The following is a 24,037-nucleotide window of genomic DNA, read 5'->3' as shown; positions in this document are numbered from 1 at the left end:
TCCCGGGTGACAGACCTGGCCTCAGTCATCTAGGACCTTCCTGGTGCATGAAGACCAGGTCCCCTTTCCTGTCAATTGGAGATGTGCTGCTGTCCCCTTCCTTACCTGCTGCCTGGTCTCTGCTGGGTGTGGGCTCTGGCCCAGGAGTGGGGGGTGCTGGGTCGTCCTCCAGAGGGCTTAGTATGGGCCCAGGTAGCACTTTGGTCATAAAGGTCATCTCTACAGTTGTGGCCTATAATGTGAGAAATCTGAGTAGCTTCATCACCATAACCTACCACCCCCTATACTACTCCAGAACCCTCTACACTGTATCTATACCTGAACTGTGCCAAGCTCTTTCCCCAGAGATTCCAACCTCATCTCTGGATAAAATGTCCACCTAATTGCTGCCTGGGGTCAGGCCCCTTCTTTTCGGTGTGGACTCCTGCCTCTCTTCTCTGGTTATCTCCTTCCCCAGGCTGAAAATCATCTTTTCTTGAAGCCACTTGGCCCTTGCAAGTCAGTGCCTGCTGTCACATAACTGTTCTCAGGACTTAATGGAAGTGAGGGAAAAGCTGTTTTCTCATGCAGAAGCAGAGGCAGCTAGATAAGCTCAATGCTGAGCATCCCCCAACTCCAGAATCCCGCTTAAAACCTATGAAATGCTACTTTCTTCAATACCAACACATAGGTTTGCCTGAATACACCTGCCTCTTCCTCTCCTCCTGAACAGCCCTGATAGGCTCTACTACACCACCTTCACCCAGCCCATCCATACTCACCACAAGAAGCAGCTTTTCCACACACTCAGGCACCACATTGTGAAGGTGGCTGAGGTGGAAGTGCAAGGCAGGCCGGCCTACCAGCTGCTCCTGGCACAGTGGGCACCTGTATTTAGGCTGCACTGCATGCTGAGAGAGAGTATGAGCCTTGACCTGGTCAGACTCTGGGCTCAGGAAGCTGCAGTATGGACAGCAGTATACCTGGAGAGCACAGATGGGCAAAAGAGGAGGTGTCAGGCAAGGGGGAATTCACCATGACACAGTGCTTCAGGTTTTTCAATGTAGCACTGCCCCCAACTCCTTACGTAGCCAGGTAGGAAGGCATAGCAGCCACCCAGCCTCTGCTGAAAGTCCTGAAAGCTGTCTCCTCCCTTGTCTCCCTGGGCCTAACCAAGGCTCCTATCTTGCTTTCCTTTTTTCTCTGGCCCTTTCCCACCATTCTGGCTTCTATCGTTATTTTAATTTTTTTTTTTTAAATTTGTGTGTTTGTGTCTTTCCCTTACTCTGAAGCCCTATTACAATTCTCCAGCTTATAGATAGCCCTGTACCTGCCTCTACCTTGGACTTAAGTTTTCTTTCACACATCCATCTTGTTTCTTCTCTGTGAGATGCCTCCATTTCTTCTGGGTACTTTCAGGACCCAGGGGTCCCTTGTTCCTTCCTGCTTTGCCTCTCCATATTCCCTGACTTTCTCCTGTAGAGGGGCCCTACCTGTCTGCTAGGAAGCAGCTTTCTCCCTCTTGCTCAGCAGGCCACCCACACAGGCACCTTTCTTAAGATAAACAAACACCACAGCTCCCCTAGTGGCCCAGGAAAATTCTGGCCTGGCCTTGTCAGCACAGTCTCACTCCACACCTCAGAGGGTGGAGCCCTGAGAGGCTGATGTCGCCTGACTGCCTGAACATCCTGCATTTTGCATGCCACCTCAGATCAGGCTTGTCTCTGGCTCACTTACTTTCCTGTCATCTGTCATTGGTCTAGGCCTGCGTGTCAGGAAGGGGTGGTTACAAAGGAAGGGGATCCATGTGCTCATCTAAGTGCACCTGCTAGCTCTGCAAGTGGGAACAGGAGTTGGGAAGAGGAGGAGCTGAGGACCCAGGCATCTGCATGCTTCCCTCCAATTTGGAAATGGCAGGGTGCAGGTTGGCTTCCTGAGACCAGAGGCTGGGAATCCCCTCAGACTCAACATTTACAGGCCAAGAGCTCAACTACTCCTGGGTCTTGCCTAAGCCCAAATCCTGGGAATTTATAGGTCTGTGGGACTTGCTATGAGGGTGAATCACTTGGCTGGTGCCTGTACCATCAAGGGAGTGCCAGGACAGTTCTGTCTGGGCTCAGGGATTCTTTTCTATGCAGCATGAATATCGATGTCTAGTTCCTTCTGCAGCAGGTCTTTTATTTTTGCCTCTCTCTTCCAACTACTTTCAATTTTTTCTACCCTCAATTCCATTCCTCTCTTCACTTTTCCCTCAAATTCCTGTTGTCCCTTCCTATCATCTCCTACCCTGTTTCATCCCTTGGGACCAGCTCTGCCTGGCATGTGTTGAACATATGAATTCCTGGCTGGAATTTCTCACATGTTGTATTCTGAATGAAATTAGTGATAAGCATGATAAAAGCCTTTAGAATATGAGCAGATCTCAGTAGAACCCCCCCCCTCCACTTGTCCTAGTTACCCCAGTTCTGACCGTGGTCTGGTTGGCACTGTCTCTGGAAGGCCCAGTCCTATTCTCTGCCTCTTCAGAAGCTGAGGATGAAAAGAAAAGAGATTAAGCCCTTCCTCTTCCTTTCACAGATCCCCCCAGCCCTTAAGATGATTTATAGCAAAGAGCTTTCAGGGTAGGGGGTGGACTCTAGAAAAAGGGAGAAAGGGCAAGAGTAGCCAGAAGCCAGGTGAGGCCTTCTGGGACCAATTCCAGGTTAGCACAATGGTCAGGTTTGTGTCTTCAGAAAGGGTGGAAGCACCTACACCTCTATGGCTCAGTCTCCCTTCCCTCTGATGAGCACTTTCTTTGATCAGTTTTGCTCCTTAATGCAGGAGAACTTGCTGGATGCTTGAATTTCTATAAGGCCCATGAGCATCTCAGGATGTATGAGGATGGGGAAAGGGAAGGAAAGTGGATCAGAGGAGTAACTCACCCAACTGCTCTGTCTTGTTCTGGGCATCTTTCTCAGGGGTGGGTGGCTCAGCTAAGGAGGTGACAGGAGCCTTCCCTGTGTAAGATAGGGAGAGTCAGCTTAAAGAAGTGAAGCATCAGGGAAGGGAGGGCAGAGGAAGCAGGATAAGCAGCCACTCAAGGAAGAAGAAAAGGATGATGAATCTACCAAAAAGAAACACTCATACAGAGGGCCAAGGGAAAAATTACAGAGTCAGAACTAGTAGGGCCTAAGAAATCATCTTGTGTGAGTCCAGCCCACTGCGCTTTTATAGAAACAAGCCCAACAGTAGGCATCAGAAACTGGACTAAACTTGGCTCCACACCTTGACTGACCCTGGAAGCAGGGAGCCCCAAGACTGTAATGGGAGAGGAACTCAAAAAGGAAGCTGAGGTTGAATGGCAGCAGCGGCTATGGTGAGCTGGAGGCCGCAGGTCTAGCTGGGAGAGGAGATTACCACTCAAGTAAGAATTGACAGATGTGTAGGAATTTATTTTCGGTGGCAGCCTAATTAAAGTGTTAAAAGTTCCTTAACTCCATTCAGCCCTGCGCCAGGATCGTTAGCTATTGATCTGGGCCCCTCCAGCACTTAACTCCAGCCAGCATATTGGCAATTCAATTAGCACCAGTCAATGCTTCCTGTTCCTGGTTCCTTCTGCCCGTGCCCTCACCTTCGCCCACCACTGGCCTCTCCAAATCTCAGAAACCCATGCCCACCTCTGACAGCTCCTCCAGGCTCGTCTCCTGTACCCTCTGGATCAATGGCACCTGGCTGGTTGTTACCAGCCTCTGCCCGTACCACCTCAACTGCCTAAGGGGGACTCTAAGCCCAGCCTTAGAGCTGAAGACTTCATAGAAACAGGAAGAGTCTAGAAAGCTTGTCAGGACCTCTTCCTATCCCTGCTGCCTTTGGACCATGCCTACAGCTCCCATCTCTTTCCAAATCTTGGCCCAGCACAAGTCAGGTTCTATCCTTTTCTTTTTTCTATCTTTTGTTTCCCTCTTGACCAGCTCCAGCCTGCCGCCTCTTATACTCAGTGGTGCTAGGATGCTAGTCACTGCTCAGAATCACGGGGTGATTCCTCCTCACCTCCCTTCCTATTCTTTTCTCTACCCAGCAAAGTCCCTGTCCTTCTCTGCTCTCCTGCAACAGCCTGTTGTTCCTTCTCATTGCTGGGCAGCCCCATGTTTCTGAAGCCCACATCACCTATTTTCATCCTCTCACAGCTCCTTTCTACTTCTACTGGTGGCCCACAGACCCATTATGTGTCTGTCAGGTCCCTATACCCTGATGCCCTCCAGTCCCCACTTTCTCACCAGGAGTTTGGAGCGGCCCATGGCTGAAGCTCAGGATGCTTTGAAGACCTGAGAGTCCTTCCTCTGCTGTCGGGCCATTCTGTAGCAGCTGTAGACGCCTCTGGGCCTGGGCATCACGGTGGGCAGGGGCACGCAGGTGTTGCAGCACAGCCAAGCGGGAGGGTGTCTCCCAGGCACAGAGCAGGCAGCGGTAAAGCCCTGGCTCTGTGCCCACCTCTGCTCCCTCCATTTCCAGCAGAAACTAGAAACATGGGAAGATGCTGGCATAGGCCCAGAAGGGACACCTCCAGACCTCAAGGGACTTGTTTGCCTCCCCTAATGGAGCCTGACTAGCAGGACCTCCCCACCCCATTCAACCTTCCATCCTCTGGACCCTTTTTCCTTTTTATGGCCACCTGAATACTACTGTTTTTTTCACCAAATTTCTTTCTCTTACTCCTACCAATCCTGGACTCCTTCCTAGTATGTGAATGGAATCTTATTCCATCCTCTTGAATTTCTGGTGATGTGAAGGACTGAGCTAACATGGATCCCTCCCTCCAGTCCCAGATATCAGAAGAGCTGAATAAAGTCTATTTCACTTCATCATGATCCACTACTCTTTGGTGTCTTTCTTCAGGTCTGCCCAAACGGTTTATAACTCTGGTGCATACTTCTTCATTTCTGTCACCCTGAGTTTTTCCATCACTTCCCTACTCTGCGTCTCTCCCCTCCACCCCCACCCTTTTTCCCTTATCTTTCCTGCCTCCTCCTGCCCCAGCCTCACCTTGTAGATCTGGCTGTTCTCTTCATGGGCTGACCCCCGGGCATGCAGCTGCATCTTCTCCTTGCTGTTGGACTCAAAGTCACAGATGTTGCAGCGCAAGTGCAGTGGGGAGACAGACCCGTAAGGAGTCCCATCCCCCAGGGGGACTGGGGAAGGGGTGCCCATGGCCCCACCCCCCTCCCGAAGGTGGGCTGCCAGCTGATACTTCTGAGCATGTTTGTCAGTCTTGAGGTGGAGCTGGAAGTTGGCCTTGAGCTGGGTGCCATAGCAGCAGAGCTTGCAGCGGTGGGTGTCACCAGCCACCTCCTTCCATTCAGCTTCTGGGAGGCTCCGGCCTACACTGCAGTGGTAGAGCAGCAGCTCCAGGCTGTCTGTGCTAAAGGCCTGGCACACTAGGCAGCGGAACACCTTTGGGGACGGGCTATCATCTGGGGGTGGTGAGGCGGGTAGGCCGTCTGACGAGGAGCCCAGGAGCTGACTTGGAGGCAGATGGGTCTCTGGGGAAAGGTTGCCAGGGGCTAGAAGACAGAGATAAGATTAGTGCCCAAGGAAGAGATGGTGCAGGTTCAGTTTGCTAGGCAGGGAGGCCAATTAATGAGTAGGAGAGTGCTCAGAGGGAGTTGTGGTTACCTAAGTGGGGAGCTGGCCTTGGAAGAAAGCAGAGAATAATTTGGCTTGGGTAGGGGAGAACAGTAGAGTTCAGGGAGCTTACCAGGTGTTGGGAACTTGCGGGCAGGTGCTCCAAGGTGGTGGAAACCATTGAGAAGTAGCTGGGCTTCCAAGGGCTTGTCTGGCCTCAGCCCAGGGCCAGGCATGGAAGTCTGAGGCTGCCCTAGGACCTGGGGCCCAAAGTACTGGAAGAGTTCAGGGGGGTTGTTGGGGGCAGCTCCTGGTGGGGGAGGAGGTCCTGGCCCTACCAGCCCAGGTGGCAGGCCCAGCGGCAGTCCCTGGTGCAGCATTAATACATTCTGCATGTGCTTCTCAGAGGTCATATGGATGCGTAGGTTGCGGGAGATGTTTGTCTCATAGCTGCACACCTTGCACTGCCAGGACGATTTGGTCTTGGGCTCTTTGTCACCCGTGGAGGGTGGGAGTGATGCCTCTGGGGGACTTCCCTGTCCTCCCGGCCCTGCCTGGAAGCCCTGCAGGTTGGCGAGGTGCTTGTCAGACTGCATGTGGATGCTGAGGTTGCCTTTGGTGGTGGTAGAGTAGTTGCAGACATCACAGCGATAGGGCTTATAGCCGCAGTTGTAGCTCTCTCCACGAGCAAGACGGGGGTGGGCTCCCCCGGCGCTGCAATAGCTACAGTGACTGTTGCTCTCAGGGTGCTTTTCCCTCATGTGCACATCCAGAGTCTGCTGGTACTTGTAGTGCCAGTTGCACTTGGGACACTTGAGTGTCTTGCAGGAGTTGCGTGAATGTAGCAGGGACATGTGGCTGGATAGGCTGAGGCCCTGGAAGGCTGCAGGGGCTGGGGTGTAGTCATCAGCCAGGCGGTAGGGCTGGGGTGGGTCGTTGGGGTCTTCAGGGGAGCCCACTGGAACAGGAAGAGTTGCCCCCTCCTTGGAGGTGGGTGAGCTTTGGTTGAGTGGGGGACAGAGCCCTACATCCTCTTCTTGCCCCTCAGGGAACCAATCTGGCCCTTCCTCGCCTGCTGCTACTGGCGATTCTTTGGCTTGGGTTGGGCTGGGGTCCCAGGTGGTTAGGGTTGCAGGTGGGGAGGGTGGGCTGAGAGCCATGACTTCTTCAGCAGGGAGGACAAGGCCCTGGACTTCTGCCTCAGGAGGGCCATCCTTGGTTTGGGCTACATTCTCCTCCATGTTTGCTGTGCTACTGTCGTCAAGGGGCTTTTCAAGAGAGGGGCAAGTGAGGGATTTTGGTTCCAGAAAGCTTATGAGGGCCATGCAGCCTTCTTCCCCCTCCTGGAGCACAGCTGGGCTACACAGCAGGCCCTGGTGTTGGGCAAGAGTTAGCTTCACCCCATGAGACTGTGTATGCCCCATAAAGGCCTGGGGCCTGCTGAAACCCAGGCGGCACAGAAGGCAGAGCCAGAAAAATGCCCTGTGGTCTTCCCCTTTGCTCCCTATGGGGCCATCTTTGGGATCTCCGGGTGGGTTTGGAGCCAACTGGTAGCTCCAGAAGGCTCCATCCCTTCCCTCACAGGCAGCCGGAGATGGCGCTGAGGTATCATGGGACAGAATTTGGTCAGAAGAGCTAAAGCCTTGGATTGGGTCAAAGCCATGTTGAATGTGAAGGGCAGTAAGATGTGCAGGGGGTGGATTGGCAAGGAGGGGCAGGCTGGGCTCTTTTTTGATGCCTGCCTCACCCCAGGGGAAGCCCTTTGGTAACAGGAATTCACTGCTGCCTGCCAGGGATAGCGTGGCTACTAGGTAGGCCTCGCCACCAGCTGTGAAGAATAAGTGGTTTTTTAGGTCCATGGGAGGGAGCCCTTCCTCCTCCTGTTCCTTGTCTTTTCCCACCCCCACATCCTTTGGTGGGAAGTGACCATAGCCAGGCTCTTCTTGGGGCTCCTTTGGTGGAACAAGGCCACAGCCTGACTCCAGAGGCTGTCCCCCTGGCTCTGAGGGCCTCATGCTCTCAGAGGTGGAGGGGGCAGCAGGGGGATCTTTGGTGACAGGATCAGAGGGGGTGCTGGAGGAGGAGGTGTCCGGAGGTGGGGACAGGGCATTGTGCCCAGGGGAGGGGGTGGTGCCAGTGGTAGAGGCTGAATTAAGGGTAGCCATGGTAGACGGAGACGTGCTGGGGGTTCATTTCAGCGTGCCAGCCAGTACCCTGCAGGAAACATGGAGAGACAGAGCTGTGAGGCCACAGGGACCCCAGCCAGGCTAAATCTCTGGATACTTTAGCCTCATCCTCTTCCGTAAACACCAGACTCAGACACCTGCCTGCCAACTTTGAAGCTTTACTCAGTGTCTAACAGACTTTGAAATTAACATGTCCAAAGTCAGAATTCATTATTTCTCCCTCAACCTGCTCCTCTTGCCTATCTCAAAATGGTACCTTTATCTAGTTGCTTAGACTAACAGCATAAAGTTTTTTTTTTTTCTTTTTTTCTCTCTTGCCTTTCCCTGTGTCCATTTCTATAGCAACCTCTAGAATGTGTCAAACCCTGCATTGATCATCTTTGCTACTAGCATTAGCCTGGTCCAGGTCATTATCATTTCTGAACTAAAGCAACAGACACATCCACATTAACCTCCCATTTCTACTACTGCCCCTTCCCATCTAGTCTTCCTTCACCCAGCAGCCAGAGTGATCTTTTATTTAATTCTCAATTATGAAAAGTGCCAAACATTTATAGTACACCAAATTATATGAAACAGCCTTTTTTTTTTTTTAAACCCATCATTCAGCTTCATCAACCATCCACTCATGACCTGCCTATTTTCTCTGTGTCCCCACCCACTTGCCCACCTTTTCATGTATCATTTTATTTTTATTTTTTGGTACCAGGGATTAAACCCAGAGGTACTTAACCACTGAGCCATGTCCTCAGCCCTTTTTATTTTTTGAGACAGGGTCTTGCTGAATTGCTGAGGCTGGCTTTAAACTTGTGATCCTCCTGCTTCAGCTTCCCAAACTGCTAAGATTACAGGTGTGCGCCAATCATGCCCAGCTCATAATTCGTAATTGTCTTTTCTAACATGTAAATTATACTATATTCTTAAATGCTTAGAACCCATCAAGGTTTTCTCATTGCATTGTGATTAAAATCCAGACTCCTGTACCTGACCTATAGAAGGGCCTGCCTGCAAAGGTACATTTTTTTTTTTTTCCCTAGTACTGGGGATTGAACGTGGGATGCTTATCCATTGAGCCACATCACCAGCCCTTTTTATTTATTTATTTAAATTTTGAGTGAGGGTTTCACTAAGTTGTTTAGGGGCTTGCTAAATTGCCTAGGCTACCCTCAAACTTGTGATCCTCTAGCCTTAGCACCAGGTCACTCCAAGGTGAATTTTAACATACTCCATGCTGCCTTGCTCTAGCCCACTGGCCTTTTCCTTTTGGTCTTTCTGTTACTCAAACATGCCAAGTTCATTCCCACCTTGGGGCTCTTGCCCAAGTGTTTAGTCCCCCTGGAAAACTCTCCCCGCACAGCTTGCACAGTTCAACACCTTGACATTCAGTTCTCTGCTTAATATCCTCCAGCAGGCCTGCCCTCTCTACAGAGCTAAAACAGCCCCCAGGGTTACTTTCTTCAGAGTTTTTCTGCCACCTGACATTTCCTGGCTTACTTATCTCCTCCCAGTAGAAGGTAAGTTGCATGTCAGCAGGGTCTCCCTTGTTCTAGCTGTTCTATTACTAGTACAGAGAATGGTGCCTGTTTTTTTTTTTTTCCTCCAGTACTGGAGATTGAATCCAGGGGGCATTTTATCACTGAGCTATACCCCCAATCCCTCCCTTTTAAATTTTTTTTATTTTGAGACAGGTTCTCACTAAATTACTTAGGGCCTCACTAAGTTGCCAAGGCTGGCTTTGAACTTGTGATCCTCCTGCCTCAGCCTCCAGGTAGCTGTGTGCCACCACACCCAACTAGCCAGTGTCTTTTGAATGAATGAACTTTGGAGAAGACCCTTAGATTTTCCAAGCCCTGAAGAGATAAATTTCCTAAATCAAGGTTTTCTTGCCAGAAACAGGCTGCAATTGCACACAGGCATTGTGCTGCTCTCTGATGATTTCAGATCCATCTCTGGTCAGCAATAGGTGGGAGTTTCCCTGTCCAACTGAAGGACAACTCCTATGTTACTCCCTCTCTGAAGAGATGAAAAATAATACGTCATAGAAATGTTACTAAAAGCTATTAAAGTACATGTACCATGGTCCTGGCACTATGCTAAATGCTTTTCAGGTAGCCCATTTAATCTCATAGCAGCTTGATGGTCACCAGGCTCCAAGGTGATAAAATTAGAAAAGGATATAAGACAGGCAAAATGTGCCTCCAAAGAACTAGAAATCAGGAATCCTCAGCTGCCTTTAGCTTACTAGGCCCATCAACACTCCCAACATTTAAACCATGATCTTCCCCTCAAATTGACTAACCTTTCATACCTCTTCCATCCCTTACTTCACCGTGTCCCAAGCACCCATCTACATCTGGTCCCACTATCCCTATCAGCAGATCTCTAATTATTACATTTCTAACACTCAGGCCATATGTTTCAGGGAGGGCTTAAGAAGGATGACCTTTTTCCTTGGGCCACCTCTAACCCTCACCTCCAAATTCCTAGATTTGAATATCTTTGGTCTGGCCCCATCCAGCTAGCAGACCCCAATTCTCACTTCATTCCCCTTCCAAAGGGGATCCAGCCAGGCGTGAAGTCAGAGCCATTAAGGAGCTGGAGAGGGGCTGGATTAGCATGCTAATGAAAATGCAAATCAGTACCTGGGAAAGGGGTGAAGGGGAAGGGAGGGGGCCAGTGTTAGAAAGCCAAAACACAAGTGAAGGGATTGGACTGAAGGGAGTAGATTCCTATATAAGCCAAAAGTTGTTGGAGGTTCTTTCTACATATCCTTGATCGGGGTGGAGTGGGGGATAGTGTGCTGGCTTGTAAGGATCTGACATGCGCATCAACCCCAACTGCTGGGCTCTACCACCCTTTATTACTCCACCAGGTAGGAAGAGCCAAGCCCCCTGCTGCTGAGGGCAGAGTGTGGTGGGTGCTATCTTCCAGCTGGTCCAACCAAAGGAACCTTCTTGCCCACTCTGATGGCTCCTTCCTGGCCCAGTCTTACAATTCTGCATCACAGCTCAGAGGAGACCTAAGTAGACCAAAACCCCAGATCCCATGGGTATTCCAAGCCTCATTCTCCTAAGAGTCTAGTTCTCAGGCCTGGAAAAAGTGCTGATTCTTGGCTGGAAACCAAGGGAGCTAAGCTTCCAGCTAGCTTGTGGGTGATACCCAGATCTACCCAGGGTAGGTTGACAGCTGTTTAAAATTGCAAATCCTTTCCCCCACCTCCCAATCTACCCCTCCTCCTCGTCAGGAAAGAATTTCAATTGCAAATTTGTCTCTGCCTCAGTGCATCGCCCGCGCCCCGCCACTGCCACCAACTCCCCCTATCCCTTTCTTCTCAGTGCTTCTCTCATCACCCACTATTTATTACAAACCTCTAGCTGCAGGGGTTTTTTTTTGTTTGTTTGTTTGTTTTTCAGTTTTCTTCCTCCTTCTGTTTACCTCCTCTTCCATCTTTTCTTCCTTCCCTCTCTGAATCTCCATGTCCCTTCCTTTGCCTTTCCTACCTGGACTTGGAGATGACACAGAAAGACAGGCCTAAAAGTCATCTCTACCAGCCTACCATCTCCAGGCTGAGATTCTTGTTCACCCTCGGACCTTCCTTTAGGTCCTGCCTTGCATAAGTGCATCTTTTCTCCCCTGGGACATGTCTCAGATGTTAGTAAAAGACAACCGGCACAGGTCCTGGCATTCCTGCCTTGGAAGGAGGAAGCAGGCAGGTTTGGAAGAGTGGAAGTAGGGGACAGCCCAAAGGAAAGACCTGAGTAGAGGAGAGGGCTGGGGGCCTCTGTGGAAGAAAGGGGTTAGGGGAGCTGAGCAGGCAGTGGCAGCAGTGTGATTAGAGTGGAGATTGATGTGAAGGGGCGCCACAGCCGGCAGAGAGAGTCAATAAAACGAGAGGATCACATTAGAGGCGACAGAGAGAGCTTTAAATTACAAGGCTGCTGCCACCGAGGGGGATGGGAGGAGTGAGGCCTGGAGCCTAGGGAGGGTGGAGAGTTCTGAGGGTGTAGTTGTCCCCAGAGATGAATCTGCTAGCTCCAAAATGGCCCTGGTCTCCAATGCTCCCTTGCATTCCATCCTCCCTCTCTAACACTTCATTTTCTCAGAGGGTGAGGTGGGGAGGGAGGGGGAGATGAGAGAAACACAAAAGAATTTTTTTCTTTTTCGGTGTTGCCTTCTTTCTCCTTCCACACCTGAATTATTGGTTATTCCTCAGAGTAGGGAAGGATGGAAGTTACTTTCATAGCTCAGCAGGAGTTAATGCTCTACAAACAAATGGAGGTAATTATTAAACTGCAAGAGGTGGGTGGAGATTCAGTACTTAGAAAAGGAAGACACCAGGGAGTCAGGACGCAGCAAGACATAACATAGGTCAGAGAGCGACAGACGTCTTGACACCGAGACTGAAAAGAGCAGGCAGGCTTGGACGTGAAATTGCAGAAACAAGTTGAAAGCTTATAAGGCAGGCTCTGAGCCCCAGCAAGACGAGAAAACAAGTGCTATTTAACCAGAATCATGGGGGCAAAGGAAAGACCAACAAATAGTCTGAAAAAGGAGAGAATTTGCCCCTCCCTGACAAGGAGCCCCAGGGCAGGTGCTGTGGCTGGCTGGTTAAAGTGAAGGGAAATGGACCAGGGGCACTTCTATGAATGTGCAGCAAGACCAGGACTCCCTGCCCTACCTAACACCCACCAGGAGAAGGAAAAAAACACTACTGCTCCCTGGTGGTTATAGAGAGAACATAACTGGGAAGAGGGTAAGCCAGTTGGAGGCCATACTGGCTTTCTCCTGTCCAATTCCTCTCCAAAAAACACAAAGCAAAATCCATCTCTCCTTTCCTCCAAAACCAGCTAACTACAGGGCAAAAGGTTTTGCATCCAAGTCTATTAGAAGGCAGCAACACATTTGCTTAAAATTTGCATATGATAATTTCTACTTCATAACCTTCCAAAGGTTTTTTGCCTTCCATTTTTCTTTTTAAAAAAATACCTTTATTTTATTTATTTATTTTTACGTGGTGCTGAGGAGCAAACACACTGCCTCACTCGTGCTAGTTGAGCACTCTACCGCTGAGCCACAACCTCAGCCCCTGCCTTCCACTTTTCTAATGGTTTGACCAACTTGTCCCTACTCCGAGCCAGTTTGTAAGACTTTTTCTTTCTTTCTTCTTTCCTTCTGCAAGCTTGCCTAGCATTGCTGTCTTCACTTTCATTTTGCCCTTGCCTTTCTGCCCTTTTTGTCTCAACCTGTTGCTTTCAAGAGGAAGCCACCATGGAGAGAAAAGAGAGAGACAGACGGAATAAATGTGCCTATCTAATGGGGATTAATGGAATAAACAGCAAATAAACTAGTTGAGCTTTCTTTTTCTTTCTTTTTTTGATGGTAGTGGGGAATACAACTCAGGGCCACATGCATGCTAGGCAAGCACTCTCCCACTGAGCTACATCTCTAGCTCCCAGTTTCATTTATTTATTTATTTGCAGTACTGGGGATTTAACCCAGGGTTAACTCATCCTTTTTAAATTTTTAAACAGAGTCTAAGTTGCCCAGGCTGGTCTTGAATTTGGGATCCTCCTATCTTTGTCTCCTGCATAATCTCCAGAGTGGCTGGGATTACAGGCATGTGCCACCATACCTGCTCCCGAGAATCAAGCCCAGTGCCTCACACATGCTAGGCAAGCACTCTACCACTGAGCTACAGCCCCAGCCCCATGAGCTTTATTTCTTTGTTTTTTTTTTTTTTAATATTTATTTTTTAGTTGTAATTGGACACAATACCTTTGTTTCAATTATTTATTTTTATGTGGTGTTGAGGATCAAACCCAGGGTCCCGCACGTGCGAGGCGAGCGCTCTACCGCTAAGCTTTATTTCTTAAGAAGTAGAAGAGGGGCTGGGGTTGTGGTAGAGCGCTTGCCCAGCATGTGTGAGGCACTGGGTTCGATTCTCAGCACCACATACAAATAAATAAAAATAAAGGTCCACTGATAACCAAAAAATATATATTAAAAAAAATTTTTTTAAAAAAGATAGTAGAAGAATATGGACCTTGGATCCATGCAGACCCAGGTTCCATCCCAGCTCTACCATTCACTAGCTGTCAACTTTGGAAGTTACCTCAGTTACCTATCTAGAAAAATGGGAATAATAATACCTTTCTTCCTCAGTTGTCCATACCAGAATAAGTAACATGTGAAAAGTGCATATATTGGGCATCAGTGAAGTGGGTTATTTTCCTCTTCTCCTAGCTGGCTGGCTTCTTCTCTGGAGTGGGGCAAGGTATTTGCACAGAGGCTGTTGCCCACCCCCCACCTTTTCTGGGTACTAGGAAATGAACTTAGAGGTGCTATACCATTGAGCTACATCCCCAGCCCTTTTTATTTTTTATTTTCACACAGGGTCATGCTAAGTTGCTTGGAGTCTCACTAAGTAGCCAAGGCTGGTCTCGAACTTGAGAGCCTCCAAGTCATTGGGATTACAGGCATGTGCCACTTTGTCCATTTCTTGATGAACCAAACCATCCTCTGATCTCTGCCCTTTTCAACTGAGGGCAGAATAATAGGTACACAGGATTTAAATCTAGTCTTTCCAGCAGCAGAATTCATGTAATTATTGGTTCCTGGGCTGAAAGACACCCAAAAGAGTGGAAGCTTTGTTCAGGCTCACACTTGAACTGGGTGCAGCAGCAGCTAATGCCTGGATCAAAACTATCATGAGCTGGGTGTGGTGGCCCATGCCTGTAATCCCAGCACCCTGGTAGGCTGAGGCAGGAGGATTGTGAGTTTAAAGCCAGCCTCAGCAACTTAGTGAGGCCCTAAGCAATGTAGTGAGACCCTGTCTCAAAATAAAAAAAATAAAAAGGGCTGGGGATGTAGCTCAGGGGTAGAAAGCCCCAGGTTTTGATCCCCAGTACAAAAACAAATAAAAAAACTATTGTGGCTTCTCCTTGCATTTAAAACTATCATTTTTTTCTCTAAATCTTACCCTCTCTATTTAAAACAAAACAGTAATCCTACTTCTTATACTTAAGATAATAGGAGAACATGAAAAAGGCTGAGTCAATTCTCTGACTCTTCTTTTTCCCCTATCCCCCATAAATATTTAAAGAATGCTTACTTTGTATAAGATTGGTTTTGTCCAAAAGAGAGAGAGTTTGAGTATGGCAGGAAATGAAATAGACAAGCAGGAGAGGTGTCACAGAAGGTAAAGAGACAGTTAAAGCAGATACCAGAAGGGAAGGAGAGATGGAAAGGTAGGGAAGTAAGGGGGGTAAAGCTGGATCTTGGTCTGAATATGTAAACATTGGATCTCTTCCAGGCCTCCCAGCTCAGGCACCAACCAGATTGGAAGGTAGACTCTCCCCAGTCGAGAGAGACAGCAAGGAGGCTGTGTTATACTTTGCAAATGCTTAAGGTGCACATGAGGGAATCCAGTAAGATGCGAGAAAGAGGCTCAGAAGAAGACAGTGGTGGTTAGGGAGTAGACAGGTAGAAGGGAAGCAGTGGGCTGAAACCACACACAACCACTTGTGCATAGATTTGTTGAGGTGTGCTGTACCATGTGCTGCTGGTAGGGGTGGGTGTGTCCAGAAAAGGAATCTCTTGCCTAGGCATCTACCTCTGGGACTTGATGTGTTAGATGTTTTAGGACAGCAGTGTGGAGCTGCTATGTTGCACAGACCTGTGTGATCTCATAGTAAATACATTGGAGGGACTGATGTTCTACATGCCTCAGGCTTAGACAACCACATGAAGCCAGCTTGGAGCCCTTCTTCTGCACGAGCACCACAGGACAGAAGGGGTAGGGGGTTATGTGTGCCCTTGAATTCAGACTCAGGATCCTGTCTGATCCTGGCATAGGGGACCTCCATAGAAGACTTTGATATCCCTGAGCTTAGAAGAAATTGCAGGCAACTTTTCTATAATTATGTGGAATACTATTATACATGCCTCTTTCTCTGGTTCTTTGATTCCATGTGAACCTGTGTGATGTAATGAATCAATTTAAATACTATTACAACAACTACTACAGGTTGAATGTCCCTAATCTGAAAACTCAAAACCCAAAAACTTGGGTTTAGGGTATAGCTCAATGGTAGAGCCCTGGCCTAGCATGTATAAGGCCCTTGTTTTGATCCTCAGCACTGCAAGGAAAAAAAGTCTCAGATTTTGGACTTATGGATCAGCCCCAGGGTTTCATGCATGCTAGGCAGGTGATAGAGTTTACACACTCTACCACTGAATTATATCTCTAGCAATTCTTAAAAGTTACTTTGAGACAGGCTCTCACTAAATTGCCCAGCCTGGTTTAAATTTGTGATCCTCCTGCCTCAGCCTCGCAAGTAGCTAGGATTATGGATGTGTGCCACTGTGCTTAGTCAAAATCTGCAACTTTTTTAGTATGAACATGGTGCCAGTGTCATAAGTAGAAAATTCCACATCTGTCTACAGTTGTAGACAAAACACAGTTGCTTCTGAAAATACATATAAAATTACTTTCAGGCCATATGTATAAGGTGTATATGAAATATAAATGAATTTCACAATGAGAATAGGGTCTCCTTCCAAAGATATCTCATTATATAATGTATACATATTACTAAATCCCCAAACCCCCAAATCCAAAACACATCTGATCTCAAGTATTTAGGATAAGGGCTACTACTGAACCTCCAGTTAGTTGTCATAATAAAATAATAGACAATTCCTTTAAATGTTTACCATGTATCATTGTGCTAAGCCCTTGACAAGCATCACATCAATAATTCTCTATTACAATCTGATGCAATACATACAGTTATTCATTTCCAGTTTACAAATGTGAAAAAAGACTAAGCGGGGCTGGGGATGTGGCTCAAGCGGTAGTGCGCTCGTCTGGCATGAGTGCGGCCCGGGTTCGATCCTCAGCACCACATACAAACAAAGATGTTGTGTCTGCTGAAAACTAAAAAATAAATATTAAAAAAAAAAAAAAAGACTAAGTGGATTACATGATTTTTAAGGTCTCCCAATTAGAAAGCAGAAATGACTTTAGAGGCTGAGGCAGGAGGATCACAAGTTGGAGGCCAGTCTTAGCAACTAAATGAAGCCCTAAGCAACTTAGTGAGACCATGTCTCAAAATAAAAATTAAAATGAAAAGGGCTGGGGCTGTGATTCAATGATTAAGTGTCCCTGGTTTCAATCCCTAGTACAAAAGAAAAGGAAAGTAGAAATGAAACTGGAACTCGGGGGAGCTGGGGTTGTGGCTCAGGGGTAGAGCGCTCGCCCAGCATGCGTGAGGCACTGGGTTCCATCCTCAGCACCACATAGAAATAAAATAAAGATACCGTGTCCACCAATATCTAAAAAATAAAATATTTATTTAAAAAAAATTAAAAAAAAAAAAAAGAAACTGGAACTCAGGTAGGCTGAATGTACGGCCTCCGTTCTTGGGTTAATTTGTAAACTTCTGAACTGTGGCTGGTGTGCATTTTGAGTGAGATTTTTGAGTGTGTTACCCTGTCCTGTGTTTGTCACCTTGAGCATATATGCTGTCATCCTCTCTCAGCTTGAAGGTGCTGGATGCGCCATCTTCAAATTCCTTTGTTTCTTGGTATAAGGGCAGAACAAAACTAGTGCTCTGTGCAACTCCAGGGGCACCCATTCCTTTTGCAGTCTATAGAGGGCTACTGGCCCCTAGGTGGGCATGTATTTGTGGGGAGAGAGAAGAGAGACAGAGAAAGAGGGAGGAAGACCAGGTAGGGTTATTTGGATGATCAGTGTGCATCATTTGTGATAATGTCTTAAAAGCTAAAAGTCTATATGTGTACCTCATATTAGCATATGAACTTCATCAGATAAGCAGTCTGGTATTATTTAAAGACAGACTTGGGCTACATGTGGTGGTGCAGGCCTAAAATCCCAGCTACTCAGGAGGCTGAGCAGGAGGATCACAAGTTAGAAGACAGCAATGTAGCAAGACCCTACAAGACAAAAAGGTGTGGGGATGTTGCTCATTGGTAAGGACCACTGTTTTCAAGTTCCAGTACTGCAAAACACAACAAAACAAAACACAGCCTTAGCTGGGAAGGTAGCCCTGTGGTAAAATCTGTGCATAGCACTGCATTTAGGAGGCCACTTGGGTTCAATTCCTAGCACCAAAACAAACCAAAAAAATCCATAACATTTAGAGACAGACCTAGAATCAGATTTTAGTTCTATTCCTTAATATGTAAATGACCTCAGCTCATTAACCACATCCCCAGCCTCAGCCTTTTTCATTTTAATTTTTATTTTGGGACAGGGCCTCACTAAGTTGCTGAGGCTGGCCTCCAACTTGTGATCCTCCTGCCTCAGCCTTCCAAGTCACTCCCGAGTCATTAAAGCCTCAATTCAGTTTTCCATAAAGAATGGGAAATAGGGGCTGGGGATGTGGCTTAAGCTGTAGCGCGCTCGCCTGGCATGCGTGCAGCCCGGGTTCGATCCTCAGCACCACATACCAACAAAGATGTTGTGGCCGCCGAGAATTGAAAAATAAATATTAAAAAAATTCTTTAAAAAAAAAAAAAAAAGAATGGGAAATAGTACCTGCTAGGGTTGTGTCCACTGAAACAATCATTTTGGGGAATGGCACTTTGGATGTGATCAATACATGAAAATAATTATCCATCCACATGCCTTATCTCCTGAGTTGGCGGGAATGTGTATATTTATTGCTCTTTGTGTGTTGGGGGGTGCTGATAGCCAGGGTGTACCTCTCTGTCCAAACATCTCTTTGGGGTTAGTGAAGGTGCTTGCTCTAGCTAGCCATGGAGGGCTGGTTTCCCCCAGGCTTTCTGGTCACACCTGTATGGGCTCTGTGCTTTCCATTCAGCATCAGGGTGTCCTGTGCTGTGTGTTGCTATATGCCTATATGTGCTTGGTGGCCGGCTGGCACAGGCGTGTTTGGGGTGGTGGTAATTACTGGGATGGCCTGGCCCTAATGAGTGTGATCTCGTTACACTCTCGCCGCCTCTAATGGAGCTAACCTCATTTCACAGCCATTAGAGATGGAGATGAGGCCCCGCCCACAGGCCCCACCAGCTGCAGCTTTCACAGCCTTGGCTACGTTCTCTTCCTCTGGCTCCCCACTGCTCCATTCCAGCTCTCCATCTCCCTCCAGGTTTCCCTGTTCCCCATTGTTCTTTCCCTTATCTTGTCTTTCTGCTTCTCTTTTTACCTTCTCTTTTCATGTCTCCCTTTGTCTCCTCTCTCTTCCATTCTTGGGTTCCTTTTCCCTCATTTAGCACCTTCCCCTTTCTCCCTCCACTGATTTATCCTCCACATTTCCATTTCTCCATCCTCTTTTCCACTCCCCCTCCCTGCCCTTCACTGCTGCTATCCCTCCCCTCCCCCACATTGCCCTGTCTGGCCAAAGGACAAATCTCAAGGGGAAACCAGCAAAGACAAACAAGGAGCAGTGACTTCATTATCATCATTAATTTGCCACTTCAGTTCCTCCCACAAGGGTCAAAGCCAGCATGGCTTGAACTCAGGACTGTCAGGGAGGCTGAGGCAGCAGCTTGGCTGTTCAGCTCTGTCTCACCAACCACTCCCTGCCCCCACTCCTCCTTAGCAGTCTTTATATCCCTGTGGAGGGGTCAGGCTCCCTGCTTTCTTGCCAAGTTTTTTCCTAGTCTTTACAGCCTCCTGCCCTCCTTCATTTAATTGTGGCCATCTCTTGGGCTTCCTCCCATCTCCAAGTCACATTCCCCTCTTCTCCCTACTCCTCCCTGCCCAGTCTATTCTGAACCTTCCTTCCCTGCTCTTCTCTCTTCCTAACCTCTAGTGCATTTCTTTCTCTAAAGCACCAGGATGTATCTCTAGGTTTTGGAAACTATGCAGCCTGAAGAAGGTGAAGCTGTGGAGGCAGAAGAAAGGCATTTGTGGTCCAAGCAGGCCAGTGATACTAAACACAGGATGGAGACAACCATCAAAGAGGCAGGAGAGGTTGGAGGCGGCAGTGGCAGAAAAACCTAGACTCACACCCAAGGCCCAAGAAAATGGAATGGAAGACAGAGGCAGAGGGCTTGGGCTTCTTCCTCCCTCAAAACAAGTACTGAAAAAATTAAGGAGGGAAATGGCTCTACTCCATCAGTTCCTCTAGGGAAACAATCCAACAATCCTGTCCCACCCTCTGCCCTCCTTCATTGAGAAGCCAAATAACTGGTAATTGACTCTTGACCTTTAGCCCAAGCCCAGCCCCAAAGGGAGAGGTGGAGGTATTTGGCTGTGACTGCAAGAGGCACTGGGGAAAGGCCTACACATGAAGTAAAAATTTCCTGCCCCACCAACTTTGCACTTTAACATGCTACACAGGACGAGACGGTACATGCTGTGCCTTCTTCTCACTACAAAAGGCTATTGCATACCCTGAGCCAGTCATGTCCTGAATGCACAGGTCACCATGCACACACCATTACAGTTGATGGCCCTGCTGTGAATTCCAAGGCCTGAACTTTAGCTTTGATATAATCCCATATTGCTGCCCAAACACAGGAAGGCTCTCATTTTCGCATTTAACTTTTGGGAGGAAAATGTTCAGGGATGCAGAACTGTCTTGGTAGGAATTAGAAAAAATTGTCTTCCTCCAGGTATACGTAGCCCCCACACCACTGGTATAGTTTGGCTACCACAGCATGGGCAGATTTCAGCCCCTTGAAATTTATCTCCAAATCTTTCACCCCTGCCTCACTGGCCTGGGGCAAAGGAGGCATGCATAAGCAGTTAGTTCCTTGGGGCTTTCCCCAGAGAGGCAAGGGGCTCTGGGAAAATGGGTGGTGGGAAGACTGAGCTGTATGAGAAGCCTGAAAAGAAAGATGGAAAAATCAATGAAATGAGTTTCTAACGGTGAGGTAAAGGACCGCTGTGTCGACAGCCTGTCGCCTGCTGCAAAATATGAGCTGCCCAAGTCTGTGGCGCTGCTGACAGTGCATATAGCCACCACTGTCCTCCCTTCAGGCACCTGCCCCTAGCCTCTTCTGCTGCCCTGGCCTTTCTTATTATAGCCAGACTCTCCCCTCTGTCTTCTTTCCCCTATTTCTTCAGGGTCTTTCTTGGCCCTTTACTGAAACAACAGGACAAGTGGGCTATAATCCCTGATGGGGTACACCTTTCTCTTCTAAGGCTTTTGTGTTTGGCTCTGATTTTGTTTTGCGAGCTGTGGTAAGTTCTGTATCTTGCCTCCCCCTCTTCTAGATGCTTCTAGATTCTATCAACAATGGCAGTCAGATGTCAAGGTGATCCTTCACAGGGTTCTTCTCAGCTTTAGTAACCCCTCCCTCCTCCTGCCTTTTGGTCCACGTGGCCAATGCTGACTTCCTTGTAAACACCTGGGTTTACAAGTTGAACAGGTGTTCAGAAAGGGTCTGGTATTGATTTGTGAATTCTTTGTGACCACTGTGCATTTGTGTGTGTATATGACTGATGCAATTATTTCATGATTGAGAATGGGGTGGGGATACTACTTTCAATTCAAATTTGTCTAAGGAAAAAACTGAACCTTTTCTGGATACCATCTTTTCTCTATCTTCTTCCATATTTTTGTCTTGGACTCATTTTTTCTGCCCATTATCTCTATATAGAATTCCCAGGTCAAACCTCCAAGAGTGTTTCTAACCCAGTCTCTCCTTTCTGCCTCATATTTCACTATTGCAATTTTATATTCTTCCAGTTTCTGATTTCCCAATTTTCCCATTTATGCAGACTCAGATTTAGGAGTTTGAGTGAGAACTGGGAGGGCAACTTTTAAGTCCCTATGAACATTTGCTGGATAAATATTTATTAAGCCTGTTCTGAGTAACAGACACAGCCCCTTCTCAGAATGACATTGTATCTCCCACCTGATGCTTAGTTTTTTGGCTTAAAGGGACCTTCTTTCCTTCCTCTATAGCTAAATTCCACTCTGCTCTCTAGCATTTCAGAACCCTCCCTTTTCTCTATTCAGGCATCAGTTTGTACTCTACCACAGCTCTGATCCCCTCTCTTGTGCATTTCCAGCTTTAGCTTCCATTCCTAAACCCAAAGTCAGATTCATCTGACATTTTCAACTATCCACCCTCCTCCATTTCCTTTCCTGTTCTGGAATTGCCATTTCTAGTTCTCCTCCTTCTTAGCCTGCATTTCAGTATCACCACCCTAACCCCAATGCCCCCTGTCTCCGGAGGTCCCTTGTCTTGCTTCAGTAGGCTCTAGGAAACCTCGGACACTCAAACAATAGTGGTTTGTGTCAACTGTTGTTCTGAGCTACAAACGGCTCCAAGGATGCAAGATCAAACTACCAGTGCCAGGAATCCTACAGATTTGCCTCTACCCAGGGCCCCGGCCCACATATCATACAGCTCCCCAGCAAAGCAGCAAGTTGTTCCTGCATGGGTCTCAAGGTAACACAGCTCCCTCTGACATCATGGAGGGAGGAATCCTGTAAGGTTGCCAAGGCAACACCAACAATTTATGACATCAGAGGTTTGAGGTCTTTGGTTCTCAGGGGACTAGGAAGATTCAAGTTCCTGTCAGTTGAAGTAAATGGGAATTCTACTTTTTCATCTCATTGCTTGTGTTCTCCTGCCTTGGGAATGAAATGTAAAGGCCTTTGGTAGGGTAGTGAGTGATGAGGCCAATGGAATGAATGCTCACGAGGTTTTCTCTTCCTCTCTCTCCACTAGATCTCTCTGTTCTTTCAATCCCTGCCTGGGCAGCTCTCTGTTTTAGGGCCTGTGGTATTTCTGCTATCCTTTTTTTCCAAATCACCCCCTCCCCGAAGCGAACTGTTTGCATCCTTCCTGCTGTGTCCTCCTTACACCAGAGGTATTTGTTTCCTTTGAGACCTCATCATCTCTTCCTTTCCCCCACCAAGCTCTGTGAAGCTCTGATCTGCTTCAGCACTCCTGCATTTGCCATCCATTTACTTTCTTTGTACCATATATTCTTTTCCCACCTCCTCCTATTCATCAATTCCTCCCTTACACCACTTTGCCATTGTATCCATTTCATATAGCTTTTTTGTTGTTCTCCTTTTTTAGGAATATTCTAAAAAGGAGATATTTTCTTCCCTCTGTGTAACTATTAACTATTTATTTCATTCTCTCAATTTGTCATTAATCACCCTTTGGTTCCTCCTCTTCCCCCCATTCCGCATAGATTTTCCTCACTTCCTTTGCACATCCCCATGTCATACATTTTTCTACCCCATGTGTTTACTGCACCAGGCCTCCCCTTCCCTTCTATAATTCTGTTCACCTCTGAAATCTTCCATATCTGCCCATATCTGCTTCCTCTTTTTACCCTCCCAAGCTCCTGAGTTCTGGAAAAACAATGATGGGCTTAAAACCAAGATAAACTACAGATCTTTTATCCACCTTTACCATTCTTTAGGTTGGATAAATCTGGTCCTTTGCATCTCCCACAATAATAAAAACTGCCTCATAAAAAATGGTGCTGAATCCAAATAAAATAATAGTAGCGGTCCAGGAGGAAAATGAATTAAAAAGTGAAGAAAAAGCCACTAATTTCTAGAATGAACTGAGGATGGAGGCTAACCAGGCAGGGTGGAGCTTAGAGTCCTAGAGAACGTCCCCTTATGAAATCAAAGTTGACAGTTAACTGACATAATGGCACTGATTGATGAAGGGGTTATATGCCCCTGGAAGCCCATTAAATTGATTTCTTGGCCTATTTATGTGCCTTCACAAACCATATCCCCCACCTCTCCCAGCCCCTTGCTTGTGGTTTCTTCTGCTGCTGAGGTTAAATGTTGGGTAAGGGGAAAAGAGATAAAAGAAACAGTGACTAGGAGAAAAGGTAGAAAGAAGGCAGATTACTGGAACAAAGATGGTGAATAAATAAGGGAGATCATGGCATTCAAGGATAGAAAAAAAGGTATGAAATAAAATGGGGAAATGAAAAAATATATACAATGGTAAAGTGGGGGAAGGGAGAAAAATGAAGTCAGCAGGGAAGAGGTTTGTGGTGGAAAGCTCCTGGAAAGACAGATGATACACAGTGAAGACCAGATCGTGAGATCCTGATGGGGGAGACAGGCACATGGCAAAGGAGACAGTCAACAATGCTAGGAAGTTCCAAAGCTTCCCTGGTGAAGGTGGAACAGAAGGCTCTCCTGGCAATGCTGAAAGGGCACATGAGTCTGGGGGAAGACATATCTGCTCCATCCCCCTACTTTTCAGACCCCTGACCAATGACTATCATAATTCTGGTCAATAAGCTAACTCCAAAGTAGTATGAAAAGGCCACAGTCATTGAG

The 24,037-nt window shown here is 47.5% G+C and overlaps 2 protein-coding genes across 7 annotated transcripts in view; one reads left to right on the top strand and one right to left on the bottom strand.

Moving 5' to 3' along the window:
• Positions 1 to 24,037, top strand: part of Thtpa (thiamine triphosphatase) — a 48,821-nt gene that overhangs the window by 14,777 nt on the left and 10,007 nt on the right. The window lies entirely within an intron of this gene.
• Positions 1 to 24,037, bottom strand: part of Zfhx2 (zinc finger homeobox 2) — a 30,413-nt gene that overhangs the window by 5,350 nt on the left and 1,026 nt on the right. The window contains exons 2-8 of the mRNA XM_015492550.2: positions 5,714 to 7,794; positions 5,002 to 5,519; positions 4,236 to 4,476; positions 2,901 to 2,975; positions 2,450 to 2,508; positions 762 to 962; positions 106 to 232 (exon numbers count right to left, since the gene is read on the bottom strand). Of these exons, the coding sequence (XP_015348036.1) occupies positions 106 to 232; positions 762 to 962; positions 2,450 to 2,508; positions 2,901 to 2,975; positions 4,236 to 4,476; positions 5,002 to 5,519; positions 5,714 to 7,745 (3,253 nt within the window). The 5' untranslated portion in view covers positions 7,746 to 7,794. The remainder of the gene's footprint in view (positions 1 to 105; positions 233 to 761; positions 963 to 2,449; positions 2,509 to 2,900; positions 2,976 to 4,235; positions 4,477 to 5,001; positions 5,520 to 5,713; positions 7,795 to 24,037) is intronic.

This window comes from Marmota marmota, unplaced genomic scaffold (genome assembly GCF_001458135.2).
Source record: "Marmota marmota marmota unplaced genomic scaffold, marMar, whole genome shotgun sequence".
In the NCBI taxonomy this organism is placed as follows: Eukaryota; Metazoa; Chordata; class Mammalia; order Rodentia; family Sciuridae; genus Marmota; species Marmota marmota.
Note: the sequence above shows the minus strand (reverse complement) of the source record. Positions and strands in the feature narration are given on the sequence as shown.